The 19,717-nt window shown below is 44.0% G+C and overlaps 1 protein-coding gene across 5 annotated transcripts; it reads left to right on the top strand.

Annotated features, from left to right (window-relative positions):
- The first annotated feature begins 2,949 nt into the window (after positions 1–2,949).
- Positions 2,950–19,584, top strand: LOC119484371 (ELAV-like protein 1). Of its 5 annotated transcripts, none has more exons than XM_037763162.1 (9): positions 2,950–3,165; positions 7,032–7,144; positions 7,610–7,681; positions 8,530–8,586; positions 8,728–8,902; positions 11,830–11,933; positions 12,441–12,594; positions 18,160–18,385; positions 18,514–19,584. In XM_037763162.1, exons 2-9 carry the CDS (start codon positions 7,109–7,111, stop codon positions 18,830–18,832), a joined length of 1,143 nt encoding a protein of 380 aa, XP_037619090.1. In that variant the 5' UTR covers positions 2,950–3,165; positions 7,032–7,108; the 3' UTR covers positions 18,833–19,584. The 5 variants fall into 5 exon arrangements, with proteins under 5 accessions (XP_037619090.1, XP_037619092.1, XP_037619091.1 ...); XM_037763164.1 differs by having other exon boundaries at positions 2,950–3,162; positions 7,029–7,144; XM_037763163.1 differs by having other exon boundaries at positions 2,950–3,162; positions 7,035–7,144.
- The last annotated feature ends 133 nt before the right edge of the window (positions 19,585–19,717 follow it).

Raw genomic sequence — 19,717 nt, forward strand, 5'->3', positions numbered from 1 at the left:
AGTACCTGAGTCTAACCCTCTCTATAATACCTGAGTCTAACTCTCTCTATAGTACCTGAGTCTAACTCTCTCTGTAGTACCTGAGTCTAACCCTCTCTATAATACCTGAGTCTAACCCTCTCTGTAGTACCTGAGTCTAACCCTCTCTCTCTATAGTACCTGAGTCTAACTCTCTCTCTCTATAGTACCTGAGTCTAACTCTCTCTCTCTATAGTACCTGAGTCTAACCCTCTCTCTCTATAGTAACTGAGTCTAACTCTCTCTGTAGTACCTGAGTCTAACCCTCTCTCTCTATAGTACCTGAGTCTAACCCTCTCTCTCTATAGTAACTGAGTCTAACTCTCTCTGTAGTACCTGAGTCTAACCCTCTCTCTCTATAGTAACTGAGTCTAACTCTCTCTGTAGTACCTGAGTCTAACCCTCTCTATAGTACCTGAGTCTAACTCTCTCTCTCTATAGTACCTGAGTCTAACCCTCTCTCTCTATAGTAACTGAGTCTAACTCTCTCTGTAGTACCTGAGTCTAACCCTCTCTATAGTACCTGAGTCTAACTCTCTCTCTCTCTCTATAGTACCTGAGTCTAACTCTCTCTCTCTATAGTACCTGAGTCTAACCCTCTCTATAGTACCTGAGTCTAACCCTCTCTCTCTATAGTAACTGAGTCTAACTCTCTCTGTAGTACCTGAGTCTAACCCTCTCTATAGTACCTGAGTCTAACCCTCTCTATAGTACCTGAGTCTAACCCTCTCTCTCTATAGTAACTGAGTCTAACTCTCTCTGTAGTACCTGAGTCTAACCCTCTCTATAGTACCTGAGTCTAACTCTCTCTATAGTACCTGAGTCTAACCCTCTCTATAGTACCTGAGTCTAACCCTCTCTCTCTATAGTAACTGAGTCTAACTCTCTCTGTAGTACCTGAGTCTAACCCTCTCTATAGTACCTGAGTCTAACTCTCTCTATAGTAACTGAGTCTAACTCTCTCTGTAGTACCTGAGTCTAACTCTCTCTGTAGTACCTGAGTCTAACTCTCTCTCTCTATAGTACCTGAGTCTAACTCTCTCTGTAGTACCTGAGTCTAACTCTCTCTCTCTATAGTACCTAAGTCTAACTCTCTCTCTCTATAGTAACTGAGTCTAACTCTCTCTGTAGTACCTAAGTCTAACTCTCTCTCTCTATAGTACCTGAGTCTAACTCTCTCTATAGTACCTGAGTCTAACTCTCTCTGTAGTACCTAAGTCTAACTCTCTCTCTCTATAGTAACTGAGTCTAACTCTCTCTGTAGTACCTAAGTCTAACTCTCTCTCTCTATAGTACCTGAGTCTAACTCTCTCTGTAGTACCTGAGTCTAACTCTCTCTCTCTATAGTACCTGAGTCTAACTCTCTCTGTAGTACCTAAGTCTAACTCTCTCTCTCTATAGTACCTGAGTCTAACTCTCTCTGTAGTACCTAAGTCTAACTCTCTCTCTCTATAGTACCTGAGTCTAACTCTCTCTGTAGTACCTGAGTCTAACTCTCTCTGTAGTACATGAGTCTAACTCTCTCTATAGTACCTGAGTCTAACGCTCTCTATAGTACCTGAGTCTAACTCTCTCTATAGTACCTGAGTCTAACTCTCTCTCTCTATAGTACCTGAGTCTAACTCTCTCTGTAGTACCTGAGTCTAACTCTCTCTCTCTATAGTACCTAAGTCTAACTCTCTCTCTCTATAGTAACTGAGTCTAACTCTCTCTGTAGTACCTAAGTCTAACTCTCTCTCTCTATAGTACCTGAGTCTAACTCTCTCTATAGTACCTGAGTCTAACTCTCTCTGTAGTACCTAAGTCTAACTCTCTCTCTCTATAGTAACTGAGTCTAACTCTCTCTGTAGTACCTAAGTCTAACTCTCTCTCTCTATAGTACCTGAGTCTAACTCTCTCTGTAGTACCTGAGTCTAACTCTCTCTCTCTATAGTACCTGAGTCTAACTCTCTCTGTAGTACCTAAGTCTAACTCTCTCTCTCTATAGTACCTGAGTCTAACTCTCTCTGTAGTACCTAAGTCTAACTCTCTCTCTCTATAGTACCTGAGTCTAACTCTCTCTGTAGTACCTGAGTCTAACTCTCTCTGTAGTACATGAGTCTAACTCTCTCTATAGTACCTGAGTCTAACTCTCTCTATAGTACCTGAGTCTAACTCTCTCTATAGTACCTGAGTCTAACCCTCTCTCTCTATAGTACCTGAGTCTAACTCTCTCTATAGCACCTGAGTCTAACCCTCTCTATAGTACCTGAGTCTAACTCTCTCTATAGTACCTGAGTCTAACTCTCTCTGTAGTACCTGAGTCTAACCCTCTCTCTCTATAGTACCTGAGTCTAACCCTCTCTATAGTACCTGAGTCTAACTCTCTCTATAGTACCTGAGTCTAACCCTCTCTATAGTACCTGAGTCTAACTCTCTCTATAGTACCTGAGTCTAACCCTCTCTCTCTATAGTACCTGAGTCTAACTCTCTCTATAGTACCTGAGTCTAACTCTCTCTATAGTACCTGAGTCTAACTCTCTCTCTCTATAGTACCTGAGTCTAACTCTCTCTATAATACCTGAGTCTAACCCTCTCTATAGTACCTGAGTCTAACTCTCTCTATAGTACCTGAGTCTAACCCTCTCTCTCTATAGTACCTGAGTCTAACCCTCTCTATAGTACCTGAGTCTAACTCTCTCTATAGTACCTGAGTCTAACTCTCTCTATAGTACCTGAGTCTAACTCTCTCTATAGTACCTGAGTCTAACCCTCTCTCTCTATAGTACCTGAGTCTAACCCTCTCTATAGTACCTGAGTCTAACTCTCTCTATAGTACCTGAGTCTAACTCTCTCTATAGTACCTCAGTGTGTGGTTCAGTCTGCCTCCACCAGGGGGCGGTAGCGGTAATCATCTGATCATCAGACAAGCTGCACTGACACAGAAGAAGCTGTGATATCGCGATACTTCACTCGGCGTGACTTCGTGTCCTTTGTGTGGAGCGGAGAGCAGCTATCAGCCCTAGCTTATTCTATCCCATAATAACCTCTCTGTCAGTAACACGCAGCAGCTGCTCTGCCTTCTGTTAGCTCAGCATCTGCACAACATCGTGGATCGATCAAACAGCGTGAAGACCCGCCACCTGTCCGACAGCTACACTACAGGTAAGCACTGACTGCTAGCGCTAGCTCAGGCTGTTAGCCTCAAGGAGCGGGAGCTAGAGGAGCTACCAGCTAGAGGAGCTACCAGCTACAGGAGCTACAGGAGCTACAGGAGCTAGAGGAGCTACCAGCTACAGGAGCTAACAGCTAGAGGAGCTACAGGAGCTAGAGGAGCTAGAGGAGCTACAGGAGCTAACAGCTACAGGAGCTAGAGGAGCTAGAGGAGCTACAGGAGCTACAGGAGCTAACAGCTAGAGGAGCTACAGGAGCTAGAGGAGCTAGAGGAGCTAGAGGAGCTACAGGAGCTAGAGGAGCTAGAGGAGCTAACAGCTACAGGAGCTACAGGAGCTACCAGCTAGAGGAGCTACAGGAGCTAGAGGAGCTAGAGGAGCTAACAGCTAGAGGAGCTACAGGAGCTACCAGCTAGAGGAGCTACAGGAGCTACAGGAGCTACCAGCTAGAGGAGCTACAGGAGCTAGAGGAGCTACCAGCTAGAGGAGCTACAGGAGCTAGAGGAGCTAACAGCTACAGGAGCTAACAGCTAGAGGAGCTACAGGAGCTTCAGGAGCTACCAGCTAGAGGAGCTACAGGAGCTAGAGGAGCTAACAGCTACAGGAGCTAACAGCTAGAGGAGCTACAGGAGCTAGAGGAGCTACCAGCTAGAGCAGCTACAGGAGCTAGAGGAGCTACAGGAGCTACCAGCTAGAGGAGCTACCAGCTACAGGAGCTACCAGCTAGAGGAGCTACCAGCTAGAGGAGCTACCAGCAGCAGGAGCTAACAGCTAGAGGAGCTACCAGCTAGAGGAGCTACCAGCAGCAGGAGCTACCAGCTAGAGGAGCTACCAGCAGCAGGAGCTACCAGCTAGAGGAGCTACCAGCTAGAGGAGCTACCAGCTAGAGGAGCTACCAGCAGCAGGAGCTAACAGCTAGAGGAGCTACCAGCAGCAGGAGCTAACAGCTAGAGGAGCTAACAGCTATAGGAGCTACCAGCAGCAGGAGCTAACAGCTAGAGGAGCTACCAGCTAGAGGAGCTACCAGCAGCAGGAGCTACCAGCTAGAGGAGCTACCAGCTAGAGGAGCTACCAGCAGCAGGAGCTACCAGCAGCAGGAGCTAACAGCTAGAGGAGCTACCAGCAGCAGGAGCTAACAGCTAGAGGAGCTACCAGCTAGAGGAGCTACCAGCAGCAGGAGCTAGCGCAGGTTAGGGTTAGGGGTTAGACAGCAGCAGTGTAGAGCTGTTAGCCTCAAACATTAGCCGCTTAGCCTCTTTGTGCTAACAGTATGCTAACATGGTGCTAACAGGATGCTAACATGGTGCTAACAGGATGCTAACAGGGTGCTAACAGTATGCTAACATGGTGCTAACAGGATGCTAACATGGTGCTAACAGGATGCTAACATGGTGCTAACAGGATGCTAACAGGGTGCTAACAGGATGCTAACATGGTGCTAACAGGATGCTAACAGGGTGCTAACAGGGTGCTAACTGCTAGTTAGCTGCTAGTTAGCTCACTAGCGTCACATTTATCATAATTTCTAACTCAAACTAACGTTCATCTGTCCACCTTAGTGAGAAAGTTTTAGACTGAATGATCCGGCTTTGTTCTGGATCAGTTCCGGTTCCATTTTCAAATCAGAAATACCCTCATATACCCTCAAATACCCTCAAATACCCTCAAAGATCCTCAAATACCCTCAAATACCCTCAAAGATCCTCAAAATACCCTCAAATACCCTCAAATACCCTCATATACCCTCAAATACCCTCAAAGATCCTCATATACCCTCAAAGATCCTCATATACCCTCAAAGATCCTCATATACCCTCATATACCCTCAAATACCCTCAAAGATCCTCATATACCCTCAAAGATCCTCATATACCCTCATATACCCTCATATACCCTCAAATACCCTCAAAGATCCTCATATACCCTCAAAGATCCTCATATACCCTCAAATACCCTCAAATACCCTCATATACCCTCATATACCCTCAAAGATCCTCATATACCCTCAAAGATCCTCATATACCCTCATATGCCCTCATATGCCCTCATATACCCTCATATACCCTCAAATACCCTCATATACCCTCATAGATCCTCATATACCCTCATATACCCTCATATGCCGTCATATACCCTCATATACTCTCAAAGATCTTCATATACCTTCATATACCCTCAAAGATCCTCATATACCCTCAAATACCCTCATATACCCTCATATACCCTCAAATACCCTCAAAGATCCTCATATACCCTCAAAGATCCTCATATACCCTCATATACCTTCATATACCCTCATATACCCTCAAAGATCCTCATATACCCTCAAAGATCCTCATATGCCCTCATATACCCTCATATACCCTCAAAGATCCTCATATACCCTCAAAGATCCTCAAATACCCCCATATACCCTCATATACCCTCAAATGTCCTCATATACCCCCTATACCCTCAAATACCCCCCATATACCCTCATATACCCTCATATGCCCTCATACACCCTCATATACCCTCATATACCCTCAAAGATCCTCAAATACCCTCAAATACACTCAAAGATCTTCAAATACCCTCAAATACCCTCATATACCCTCAAAGATTCTCAAATACCCTCAAATACCCTCATGTACCCTCATATACCCTCAAAGATTCTCAAATACCCTCATGTACCCTCAAATACCCTCATATACCCTCAAAGATCCTCATATACCCTCAAATACCCTCATATACCCTCAAAGATCCTCATACACCCTAAAATACCCTCAAATACCCTGAAAGATCTTCAAATACCCTCAAAGATCTTCAAATACCCTCATATTCCCCCATATACCCTCAAAGATCCTCAAAGATCCTCAAATAACCTCAAATACCCTCATATACCCCCATATACCCTCAAAGATCCTCAAATACCCTCATATACCCTCATATTCCCCCATATACCCTCAAAGATCCTCAAATACTCTCATATACCCTCATATACCCCAATATACCCTCATACACCCTCAAAGATCCTCAAATAACCTCAAATACCCTCATATACCCTCAAAGATCCTCATATACCCCCATATACCCTCAAAGATCCTCAAATACCCTTATATACCCTCAAATACCCTTATATACCCTCAAAGATCCTCATATACCCTCATATACCCTAAAAGGTCCTCATATACCCCTATATACCCTCAAAGATCCTCAAATACCCTCAAATAACCTCATATACCCTCAAAGATTCTCATATACCCTCATATACCCTCAAATGTCCTCATACCCCCCTATACCCTCATATACCCTCATATACCCCCATATGCCCCCATATACCCCCATATACCCTCATATATAACCCTATACCCTCATATACCCCCATATACCCTCAAATACCCCCATATACCCTCAAATGTCCTCATACCCCCCTATACCCTCATATGCCCTCATATACCCCCATATACCCTCATATACCCTCAAAGATCCTCAAATACCCTCATATACCCTCATATACCCTCAAATACCCTCAGCTGATTCAGATGGAAGCAGATGACACACACACACACACACACACACACACATATATATGTGTGTATATATATATATATATGTGTGTTACTATATATATATATATATATATATATATATATATATATATATATATATATACTAGATGTAGTTTCTTAAAGATCACCTCACTGATGCATTGAACTTTAAAATGTGCTGAATGTTGATTTTTCCCAGTTCAATGAGTGACGGTGTTAAAGGATCTTCTACTAGTGATGATGATGTTTAGTATGATGGAGCAGCCATAGATGGAGCTGATATTATACAGACAGGTGACCAATAACCTGAGCTTATTGGTATCCTTCACCTCAGGGTTCATCTCCTCTTCCTCACCTGTTCTGAAAGCTGCTTCCTCTCGGACGCACTGAACCACCTGAGTCGTCTCCATGGCGCTAAGACGAGGACACATCAGGTACCTGAAGGTGAGTCAGTCAGTTACTCTGTGATCACATCAAGAACTCATCAGACACACTGGGGAGTAACGATACCATAACACACCACACCATAACACACCACACCACACCTTACCGTACCACACCACACCTTACCGTACCACACCACACCTTACCGTACCTATCTACCTGAAGGTCAGTCAGTTACTCTGTAATCACATGAAGAACTCATCAGACACACTAGAGGTGGAACCATATGGTTTTACTACCATACCATACCTATCTACCTGAAGGTGAGTCAGTCAGTAACTCTGTGATCACATCAAGAACTCATCAGACACACTGTGGGGTAACCATACAATACCATACCATACCTATCAAGTTCCATGGTACTGATACGATTCAAAGACGATATCTGGTTCATCTAAAGCGATACCACGCCTATCTACCTGTAGGTGTGTGTTCTATTGTGTACCATATTGTGTGTGTTTTCAGGTGTGTGAGGTCCAGTCCTCTCAGAGTGATGTCAGAGACGCTCAACACGCCTCTAAAGGAGCCGCTGTGAAGGTGAAAGGTCATTTTATTACTTCAGGGTTATGTTCTATGTTCTATGTACTATGGGTTCATCGTACGTTGTGTGTTACGCCCGGGACACACCAGGAACGTCAGGAGCGCGTGGTGGCTGCGTGATTCATGTGTCGGGTGTTCACACCGGCTGTGTTTCTGCTGCTGTCAGCCCTTTTTTTTCTACAGTTTGCCTTTTAATGGCCGTTTAATTTCATTATTAATATCATTTATATCTATTTTAGACCAAGAAAGGTTCAGAATTGGTGGTAATTAGTAAATAATAGTAAAAGTCCACCATTAAAACGCCGTACTCTATTCATTCATGGAGCTCTGCAAGTCACTGCATGTTCTACAACACTGTCCTGCACATATTTCAGAATAAAAGCCTCTTGTTAACAAATGAAGGAATTCTGTCCACAGAAAAAATGCTTGAGCTTTTATTTTGAAATGAAAGCAGGAAGTGTTGATTTTAAAAAAAAAAATTCTTTACTTTTTTTCATCTCCGTGACATTTTCTACAGATAAACATGTAAACTGTAGTAATGTTGCTGATATATTAATATACAGTTAATAGATCACCTTCTCTGTCTGTTGTTGCTGTGAACCGCGCGGCACGCTTCAAAAATAGACGAGACCTCTATTCTGTAGATGAGACGCTGAGACGTGTCTTACGCTGGCAGTGTGGCTGCTCTAACCTGTTAACACGGACGCCGAAATAAAACACAACAGGTAGCGCAGCCGGCGTGCGCTCCTGATGCTGCTGACGCTCCTGACGCTCCTGGTGTGACCCGGGCTTTATTGTGGTGATGTGTTGATGATGTCATAACGTTGTGTTGATGATGTCATCAGTCTCAGGAGCTGTACGATAACGGGTACAGCAAGCAGATGGTTGATGATGTCATAAAGGTGTGTTGATGTCATAAAGGTGTGTTGATGATGTCATAAAGGTGTGATGATGATGTCATCAGTCTCAGGAGCTGTACGATAACGGGTACAGCGAGCAGATGTGTTGATGATGTCATAACGGTGTGTTGATGATGTCATCAGTCTCAGGAGCTGTACGATAACGGGTACAGCGAACAGATGATGGAGGACGAAGACGCCAGAACCAACCTGATCGTGAACTACCTTCCTCAGAGCATGAGTCAGGACGAGCTGCGTTCTCTGTTCAGCAGCGTCGGAGACGTCGAATCGGCCAAACTCATCAGGGACAAAGTGGCAGGTAACGCTCCCTAGTAGTACTACTGTGGTACTACTGCAGTACTACTGTGGTACTACTGCTCACACTGCTCAGTACTTGTACTACAACTCCAAACCTGCATCACAGCAGAACATAACGCTCCAAGCTACCATCGCTTCAAAAGTACGCTCTAGTACTACTGCAGTAGTACTAGAGCGTACTACTGCAGTAGTACTAGAGCATCAGGCCTCAGTACTACTGCAGTACTACAGAGCATCAGGCCTCAGTACTACTGCAGTACTACTGCAGTACTACAGAGCACCAGGCCTCAGTACTACAGAGCATCAGGCCTCAGTACTACTGCAGTACTACAGAGCATCAGGCCTCAGTACTACTGCAGTACTACTGCAGTACTACAGAGCACCAGGCCTCAGTACTACTGCAGTACTACAGAGCATCAGGCCTCAGTACTACTGCAGTACTACTGCTGTACTACAGAGCATCAGGCCTCAGTACTACTGCAGTACTACAGAGCATCAGGCCTCAGTACTACTGCAGTACTACAGAGCATCAGGCCTCAGTACTACTGCAGTACTACAGAGCATCAGGCCTCAGTACTACTGCAGTACCACTTAGCAGACACAATAGTATTGTAGTACTACTTTGTGCTGATGCTACTGAGGCTAGCTGATACAAATACCACAGTACTACTAGTAAGTATTATTAGAAATACTGTAAAGCTTTGGTTCTGGTTCGTTTTACCACAGTACTAATATTACTTTGTTGTGGTGGTAGTAGTTGTATAATCAGTAGTAGTACTAGTTGTAGTACTACTGCAGTATTTCCTGGTGGTAGTAGTTGTATAATCAGTAGTAGTACTAGTTGTAGTACTACTGCAGTATTTCCTGTCTAATTTCTGAACTTTGTCTTTTTAAACGTTTTTATTGACGATCAGCTGATTTTTGTTTTTTTCTTTCTTTTTCTTTCTTTTTAATCTCATGTTGTTTTTTTTAAAGAACAATTCTGTGTTTTTTGTCTGAAGTTTTTCTGAATATTTTCTTTTCTGAACTGTTGTAATATTTATAATATAATATTGTTGTTATTTTTCACACCAGGTTATATTTCAGTGTTTGAGGTATTTCATGGATCAATACTCTGTTACAGTACATATTATTTTACATTTTATAATATTTCATAATTCAGTAAACAGATAAAAACAAACATTCATGAATTTAAATTTTTTTAAATCCAATAACTTATATATTCTATAAATCTGATCATGGATGTTAAAGGCAGAGACGCAGTGAAGACCAAACAGGAAACCGAATCCATTTCCTGCATAAACGTCGTCATAAAGCCCAAACTGAGATCACCTGTTTGTTTTTAATAATTCAACTGAATCAAATGTTTAAATACTGTTTTCACCTGTTTTATTTTATTTTTCAGGCTTTGAAAGTCTCTGTAAATGTTTAATAATCAATGTCTGAAGATCCTGAATGTTTCTGAACAATCTGAGAAAACCAAAACAGATTCACTGAATCTTCACTGAGTGAGACCTCCTGTTTCTACGCAGCGTGAGACCTCCTGTTTCTACTCAGAGTGAGACCTCCTGTTTCTACGCAGCGTGAGACCTCCTGTTTCTACTCAGAGTGAGACCTCCTGTTTCTACTCAGTGAGACCTCCTGTTTTTATTTTCCCTTCACCTGGTGAGGCCGAAACATCTTCCCAGCATGCGTTGAGAGAGAAAAGCACGAGTCACCAGAGCTCACCAGAGCGGGGCCGGGCAGGGACGCTATGCGGCGCCGCAGAGCAACCATTAGCTGGCACGCCACCACACGCTACAAACACAGAGTCTGTGTAGCAGGTTCAAAAACGCTCCGCCTCGCTTCCGTGACGCAGTGCGCCCGTGCCTCATGTAAATCAGCCGTGAGTAACAGGAAGTCCCACAGACCTTCCATTGGTCACTTTGGATGTCAATAAAAAGCTGTTTGTTGGTGGACGGGAGGTCTCACTCTGACTATTGGACAGGAGGTCTCACTCTGACTATTGGACGGGAGGTCTCACTCTGACTATCGGAGGGGCGGTCTCACTCTGACTATCGGACGGGAGGTCTCACTCTGACTATTGGACGGGAGGTCTCACTCTGACTATTGGACGGGAGGTCTCACTCTGACTGTCGGAGGGGCGGTCTCGCTCCGACAGGAGGTCTCACTCTGACTATCGGACGGGAGGTCTCACTCTGACTATCGGACGGGAGGTCTCACTCTGACTATTGGACGGGAGGTCCCACTCTGACTATCGGACGGGAGGTCTCACTCTGACATGAGGTCTCACTTTGACTATTGGACGGGAGGTCCGAATCTGACTATCGGACGGGAGGTCCCACTCTGACTATCGGACGGGAGGTCTCACTCTGACTATCGGACGGGAGGTCCCACTCTGACTATCGGACGGGAGGTCTCACTCTGACTATCGGACGGGAGATCCCACTCTGACTATCGGACGGGAGGTCTCACTCTGACTATCGGACGGGAGGTCTCACTCTGACAGGAGGTCTCACTCTGACCATTGGACGGGAGGTCTCACTCTGACAGGAGGTCTCACTCTGACCATTGGACGGGAGGTCTCACTCTGACTATCGGACGGGAGGTCTCACTCTGACAGGAGGTCTCACTCTGACCATTGGACGGGAGGTCTCACTCTGACTATCGGACGGGAGGTCTCACTCTGACAGGAGGTCTCACTCTGACCATTGGACGGGAGGTCTCACTCTGACTATCGGACGGGAGGTCTCACTCTGACTGAACTTTCATTTGGTTTTCTGGGTTTGTTCAGAAGAATTGAATGTTTTTAATGTTTTTTTTGGAGAGTTTTCTGCGGATTTCTTGTCTGAATATCAGATTGTTTGGCGGCTGCATCACAGACACGTTTATTATTTTCTTTTGTTGTTTTCCTTTGTGTTTCTCTAGGCCACAGTTTAGGTTACGGCTTTGTTAACTTTGTTAACCCTAGTGATGCAGAGAGGGCTATCAGTACCCTCAATGGCCTGAGGCTACAGTCTAAAACTATCAAGGTAATGTGCACCAGGTTGTTCTCTGATTTCATGTCTCTGATAGATGTGTTATGTTCCTGGACAGTCTCTCCTGCTCTAAGTCTGACGGATGAAGGTATTTTAACTGCTGTCATGTTATTCTGTACATATATATATATATATGCCTGTTTTTTAATATTCACACATGTTGACGCTGAATCTGTGAATTTCTTCAGTTCAGTGTGACGATGTGACAAACTTTTCTTTTCATAAATTTATGCTTTTATTTTGACAAAAGTGCCTAATGATCGTTTTGGATGCTTTTATTTTGTCTTTTTGTTTCTATTTTATTTGGGACAAATCCGGATAAATGTTTGTTTTTTTGTTTTGTTTTTGACCTTGAATATTTCAAAGCATATTTAAATGATTTTATTTAACGACTGGATGTAACTGTACATGTTGTTTTGTTTATTTTAATTTTTTTTATTAATTTATTTTTCGTGGTCGTGAAGACGACCGATCGATTGACTTCCTGTCTCCTCCCCGCAGGTTTCGTTTGCGCGGCCGAGTTCGGACACGATTAAAGATGCTAACTTGTACATCAGCGGGCTGCCGAGGACGCTGAGTCAGCAGGACCTGGAGGACATGTTCACTCGATTCGGACACATCATCAACTCCAGAGTGCTGGTGGACCAGGCCTCCGGTAACGTACACGCTCTGTAACATCAGTCATGTGATCAGTCCAGTAGGGGAGTAACAAGTCATCTACTACATCCATGTATCCATTGATAATCCTACGATCCAAATACATCGATAGGTACTCGGCAAGTTGTCCTTCAGGGGACGTATATCGATCTAAAATCCATTTACAGGTGTAATAATCGATACTCGTGAATGACAGACGTTACATGGACGTATTTCTATCCCTTTTATTAGTAAAGAAATGTTAAACGTTACTCCGGTTCACTCTCCCTGTGTATGACGTCATCGACATGGGCCAGCTTGGCGTGAGCGTGAATGCAGACGGACGGCGTCCCTTTACCGGGAATCCTCGCTCTCTTGCCCGGTAGCGGCGTGGAGGAAGACGGGCAGCGGTCTGCCTGAGCTGCCGGTCAGCAGAGTTTAGTTTTGGGGGCGTTACGTGACGAGTTGTTATCAATCCGCTGGACGAGGGCGGCTTTACCCTGCGGTACTCTCAGGGAGTAAAAAACTAATCGTATCGCTCTAGATGAGCCGGATATCATCATTGAATCGTATCGCTCTAGATGAGCCGGATATCGTCATTGTATCGTATCGCTCTAGATGAGCCGGATATCGTCATTGTATCGTATCGCTCTAGATGAGCCAGATATCATCATTGAATCGTATCGTATCGCTCTAGATGAACCAGATATCATCATTGAATCGTATCGTATCGTGTCGCTCTAGATGAACCAGATATCATCATTGAATCGTATAGTATCGCTCTAGATGAACCAGATATCATCATTGTATCGTATCGCTCTAGATGAACCAGATATCATCATTGAATCGTATCGCTCTAGATGAGCCGGATATCGTCATTGAATCGTATCGCTCTAGATGAACCAGATATCGTCATTGAATCGTATCGCTCTAGATGAGCTAGATATCATCATTGAATCGTATAGTATTGCTCTAGATGAACCAGATATCATCATTGAATCGTATCGCTCTAGATGAGCCGGATATCGTCATTGAATCGTATCGTATCGCTCTAGATGAGCCGGATATCGTCATTGAATCGTATTGTATCGCTCTAGATGAGCCGGATATCGTCATTGCATCGTATCGTATCGCTCTAGATGAGCCGGATATCGTCATTGAATCGTATCGCTCTAGATGAGCCGGATATCGTCATTGAATCGTATCGCTCTAGATGAGCCGGATATCATCATTGTATCGTATCGCTCTAGATGAGCCGGATATCATCATTGTATCGTATAGTATTGCTCTAGATGAACCATATATCGTCATTGAATCGTATCGCTCTAGATGAGCCGGATATCGTCATTGAATCGTATCGTATCGCTCTAGATGAGCCGGATATCGTCATTGCATCGTATCGTATCGCTCTAGATGAGCTGGATATCGTCATTGAATCGTATCGTATCGCTCTAGATGAGCCGGATATCATCATTGAATCGTATCGCTGTAGATGAGCCGGATATCATCATTGAATCGTATAGTATTGCTCTAGATGAACCAGATATCATCATTGTATCGTATCGCTCTAGATGAGCCGGATATCGTCATTGAATCGTATCGCTCTAGATGAGCCGGATATCATCATTGAATCGTATAGTATTGCTCTAGATGAACCAGATATCATCATTGTATCGTATCGCTCTAGATGAGCCGGATATCGTCATTGAATCGTATAGTATTGCTCTAGATGAACCAGATATCATCATTGTATCGTATCGCTCTAGATGAGCCGGATATCATCATTGAATCGTATAGTATTGCTCTAGATGAACCAGATATCATCATTGTATCGTATCGCTCTAGATGAGCCGGATATCGTCATTGAATCGTATAGTATTGCTCTAGATGAGCCGGATATCATCATTGAATCGTATAGTATTGCTCTAGATGAACCAGATATCGTCATTGAATCGTATCGTATCGCTCTAGATGAGCCGGATATCGTCATTGAATCGTATCGCTCTAGATGAACCAGGTATCATCATTGAATCGTATAGTATTGCTCTAGATGAACCAGATATCGTCATTGAATCGTATCGTATCGCTCTAGATGAGCCGGATATCGTCATTGAATTGTATCGCTGTAGATGAGCCGGATATCGTCATTGAATCGTATCGCTCTAGATGAGCCGGATATCATCATTGAATCGTATCGCTCTAGATGAGCCGGATATCGTCATTGTATTGTATCGTATCGCTCTAGATGAGCCGGATATCGTCATTGTATCGTATCGCTCTAGATGAGCCAGATATCATCATTGAATCGTATCGTATCGCTCTAGATGAACCAGATATCATCATTGAATCGTATCGTATCGTGTCGCTCTAGATGAGCCAGATATCATCATTGAATCGTATAGTATCGCTCTAGATGAACCAGATATCATCATTGTATCGTATCGCTCTAGATGAGCCAGATATCATCATTGAATCGTATCGTATCGCTCTAGATGAACCAGATATCATCATTGAATCGTATCGTATCGCTCTAGATGAACCAGATATCATCATTGAATCGTATCGTATCGCTCTAGATGAGCCGGATATCGTCATTGAATCGTATCGCTCTAGATGAACCAGATATCGTCATTGAATCGTATCGCTCTAGATGAGCCAGATATCATCATTGAATCGTATAGTATTGCTCTAGATGAACCAGATATCATCATTGAATCGTATCGCTCTAGATGAGCCGGATATCGTCATTGAATCGTATCGTATCGCTCTAGATGAGCCGGATATCGTCATTGAATCGTATTGTATCGCTCTAGATGAGCCGGATATCGTCATTGCATCGTATCGTATCGCTCTAGATGAGCCGGATATCGTCATTGAATCGTATCGCTCTAGATGAGCCGGATATCGTCATTGAATCGTATCGCTCTAGATGAGCCGGATATCGTCATTGAATCGTATCGCTCTAGATGAGCCGGATATCATCATTGTATCGTATAGTATTGCTCTAGATGAACCAAATATCGTCATTGAATCGTATCGCTCTAGATGAGCCTGATATCTTCATTGAATCGTATCGTATCGCTCTAGATGAGCCGGATATCGTCATTGAATCGTATCGCTCTAGATGAGCCGGATATCATCATTGAATCGTATCGCTCTAGATGAGCCGGATATCATCATTGTATCGTATCGCTCTAGATGAGCCGGATATCGTCATTGAATCGTATCGTATCGCTCTAGATGAGCCGGATATCGTCATTGAATCGTATCGTATCGCTCTAGATGAGCCGGATATCGTCATTGAATCGTATCGTATCGCTCTAGATGAGCCGGATATCGTCATTGAATCGTATCGTATCGCTCTAGATGAGCCGGATATCGTCATTGCATCGTATCGTATCGCTCTAGATGAGCCGGATATCGTCATTGCATCGTATCGTATCGCTCTAGATGAGATTGATATCATCATTGAATCGTATCGCTGTAGATGAGCCGGATATCGTCATTGAATCGTATCGCTCTAGATGAACCAGATATCATCATTGAATCGTATAGTATTGCTCTAGATGAACCAGATATCATCATTGTATCGTATCGCTCTAGATGAGCCGGATATCATCATTGAATCGTATAGTATTGCTCTAGATGAACCAGATATCATCATTGTATCGTATCGCTCTAGATGAGCCGGATATCGTCATTGAATCGTATAGTATTGCTCTAGATGAGCCGGATATCATCATTGAATCATATAGTATTGCTCTAGATGAACCAGATATCGTCATTGAATCGTATCGTATCGCTCTAGATGAGCCGGATATCGTCATTGAATCGTATTGTATCGCTCTAGATGAGCCGGATATCGTCATTGCATCGTATCGTATCGCTCTAGATGAGCCGGATATCGTCATTGAATCGTATCGCTCTAGATGAGCCGGATATCGTCATTGAATCGTATCGCTCTAGATGAGCCGGATATCGTCATTGAATCGTATCGCTCTAGATGAGCCGGATATCATCATTGTATCGTATAGTATTGCTCTAGATGAACCAAATATCGTCATTGAATCGTATCGCTCTAGATGAGCCGGATATCGTCATTGAATCGTATCGTATCGCTCTAGATGAGCCGGATATCGTCATTGAATCGTATCGCTCTAGATGAGCCGGATATCATCATTGAATCGTATCGCTCTAGATGAGCCGGATATCATCATTGTATCGTATCGCTCTAGATGAGCCGGATATCGTCATTGAATCGTATCGTATCGCTCTAGATGAGCCGGATATCGTCATTGCATCGTATCGTATCGCTCTAGATGAGCCGGATATCGTCATTGAATCGTATCGTATCGCTCTAGATGAGCCGGATATCGTCATTGAATCGTATCGTATCGCTCTAGATGAGCCGGATATCGTCATTGCATCGTATCGTATCGCTCTAGATGAGCCGGATATCGTCATTGCATCGTATCGTATCGCTCTAGATGAGATTGATATCATCATTGAATCGTATCGCTGTAGATGAGCCGGATATCGTCATTGAATCGTATCGCTCTAGATGAACCAGATATCATCATTGAATCGTATAGTATTGCTCTAGATGAACCAGATATCATCATTGTATCGTATCGCTCTAGATGAGCCGGATATCATCATTGAATCGTATAGTATTGCTCTAGATGAACCAGATATCATCATTGTATCGTATCGCTCTAGATGAGCCGGATATCGTCATTGAATCGTATAGTATTGCTCTAGATGAGCCGGATATCATCATTGAATCATATAGTATTGCTCTAGATGAACCAGATATCGTCATTGAATCGTATAGTATTGCTCTAGATGAACCGGATATCGTCATTGAATCGTATCGTATCGCTCTAGATGAGCCGGATATCGTCATTGAATCGTATCGCTCTAGATGAACTAGATATCATCATTGAATCGTATAGTATTGCACTAGATGAACCAGATATCGTCATTGAATCGTATCGTATCGCTCTAGATGAGCCGGATATCGTCATTGAATTGTATCGCTGTAGATGAGCCGGATATCGTCATTGAATCGTATCGCTCTAGATGAGCCGGATATCATCATTGAATCGTATAGTATTGCTCTAGATGAACCAGATATCATCACTGAATCGTATCGCTCTAGATGAGCCGGATATCGTCTTTGAATCGTATCGTATCGCTCTAGATGAGCCGGATATCATCATTGAATCGTATAGTATTGCTCTAGATGAACCAGATATCGTCATTGAATCGTATCGTATCGCTCTAGATGAGCCGGATATCGTCATTGAATCGTATCGCTGTAGATGAGCCGGATATCGTCATTGAATCGTATCGCTCTAGATGAGCCGGATATCATCATTGAATCGTATAGTATTGCTCTAGATGAACCAGATATCGTCATTGAATCGTATAGTATTGCTCTAGATGAACCAGATATCGTCATTGAATCGTATCATATCGCTCTAGATGATTCAGATATCGTCATTGAATCATATTGGATCCATAGAAATTGATACGTATCGTATCGTTGTAAGAAACATATCGATACCCCCTTTCTGTCCAGGTCTGTCAAGGGGTGTGGCCTTCATCCGGTTTGATAAGAGGTCCGAAGCAGAAGACGCCGTCAAACACCTGAATGGGCACACGCCCCCCGCCAGCTCTGAGCCAATCACAGTCAAGTTCGCTGCCAACCCCAATCAGGCCAGGAACTCTCAGATGATGTCACAGATGTACCACGGCCAATCACGGCGCTTCGGAGGACCCGTGCATCACCAGGCCCAGAGATTCAGGTACGTTCACCTGTTGGCGTCGTCCAACAGCAGAAAAACATCACTAATAAAGTAATCAGATTACTGAGCTGCTAACGGTCATCTTTAACAATAGATCTTCTTTAATCCTACTTCCTGTTTTGTTCCAGGTTTTCTCCAATGAGCGTCGACCACATGAGCGGAGGGGGCGGAGTCAGTGGGAACTCGTCCGCCGGTTGGTGCATCTTCATCTATAATCTGGGACAGGATGCAGATGAAGCCATCCTGTGGCAGATGTTCGGGCCGTTCGGCGCCGTGGTCAACGTGAAGGTGATCCGAGATTTCAACACCAACAAGTGCAAAGGCTTCGGCTTCGTCACCATGACGAACTATGAGGAGGCCGCCATGGCGATCCACAGCCTGAACGGATACCGACTGGGAGACAAAGTCCTGCAGGTGTCCTTCAAGACCAGTAAGGGACACAAGTAGGGGGGGTCCTGCAGGTAGACCAGTACAGGTTAGAGGGGGGGGGGTCAGAGTCCTGCAGGTAGACCAGTACAGGTTAGAGGGGGGGGGGTGTCAGAGTCCTGCAGGTAGACCAGTACAGGTTAGAGAGGGGGGTTGGAGGGGGGGGGTCTTGATTCTCTGTTGAGAAGAAACAAACAACTCATTTTTTTTCTGTCAGTCCAGCCGAACAGTTTTCAGCAGTTTTGTGTCAATGTGTATTATTTTTTTTCTCCCAGCATGCCTTGTTTCTTTCAGGCTGTATGACATCACTTGTTTCTGTGAATATTGTGGATATTGATCCCAGATGGCGGACGGTGAGAGTGTGGCAGACGTCTTTGTAACGTAATGAATCTAAAGATACTGAACACATCCTCAGAGGTCAGAGGAGTCGGCCCTGCAGACATCACAATTCAAATCTATAGAATGTGATTATTGAAGGTTTACAGAGCTTTGTTTTAATATTTCTAAAGAAGTCCTCGTCAAGCCACCGACACGTCGTGAGTGTCAGGTGACTGACAGCTTTCTTGGCCAATGAGCACGCAGGAGAGCAGCTCCAGGTCACAAACAGTTTGTTGTGTTTTAACAAACAGATTTGATTTCATATTTTTACAGATGGTTTCCAGGTAAAACCACCTGACCCTAACCCGTCTAACCCCTAACCCACCTGACCCTACCTGTAACCCTGACCCTAACTCTAAAACCACCTAACCCTAACCCGCCCATCCCCTAACCCACCTGATCCTAACTCTAAAACCCAGCTGACCCCTAACCCTAACTCGCTTAACCCCTAACCTTAACCGTGGAACCCACCTGACCCTACCCCACCTGACCCTACCCCTAACCCTAACCCACCTACCCCTAACCACC

Source organism: Sebastes umbrosus, unplaced genomic scaffold (assembly GCF_015220745.1).
Source record: "Sebastes umbrosus isolate fSebUmb1 unplaced genomic scaffold, fSebUmb1.pri scaffold_180_arrow_ctg1, whole genome shotgun sequence".
Taxonomy (NCBI): domain Eukaryota; kingdom Metazoa; phylum Chordata; class Actinopteri; order Perciformes; family Sebastidae; genus Sebastes; species Sebastes umbrosus.

What these genes read in the sequence shown, in the direction of transcription:
- LOC119484371 (XM_037763162.1), top strand. Translation starts at nt 7,109, where the DNA reads ATGGCGCTAAGACGAGGACACATCAGGTACCTGAAG. An exon ending in TGGTTGATGATGTCATAAAG is followed by an intron (nt 8,587 to 8,727) that starts GTGTGTTGATGT and finishes TGATGTCATCAG; the next exon opens with TCTCAGGAGCTGTACGATAA. An exon ending in GCTGGTGGACCAGGCCTCCG is followed by an intron (nt 12,595 to 18,159) that starts GTAACGTACACG and finishes CTTTCTGTCCAG; the next exon opens with GTCTGTCAAGGGGTGTGGCC.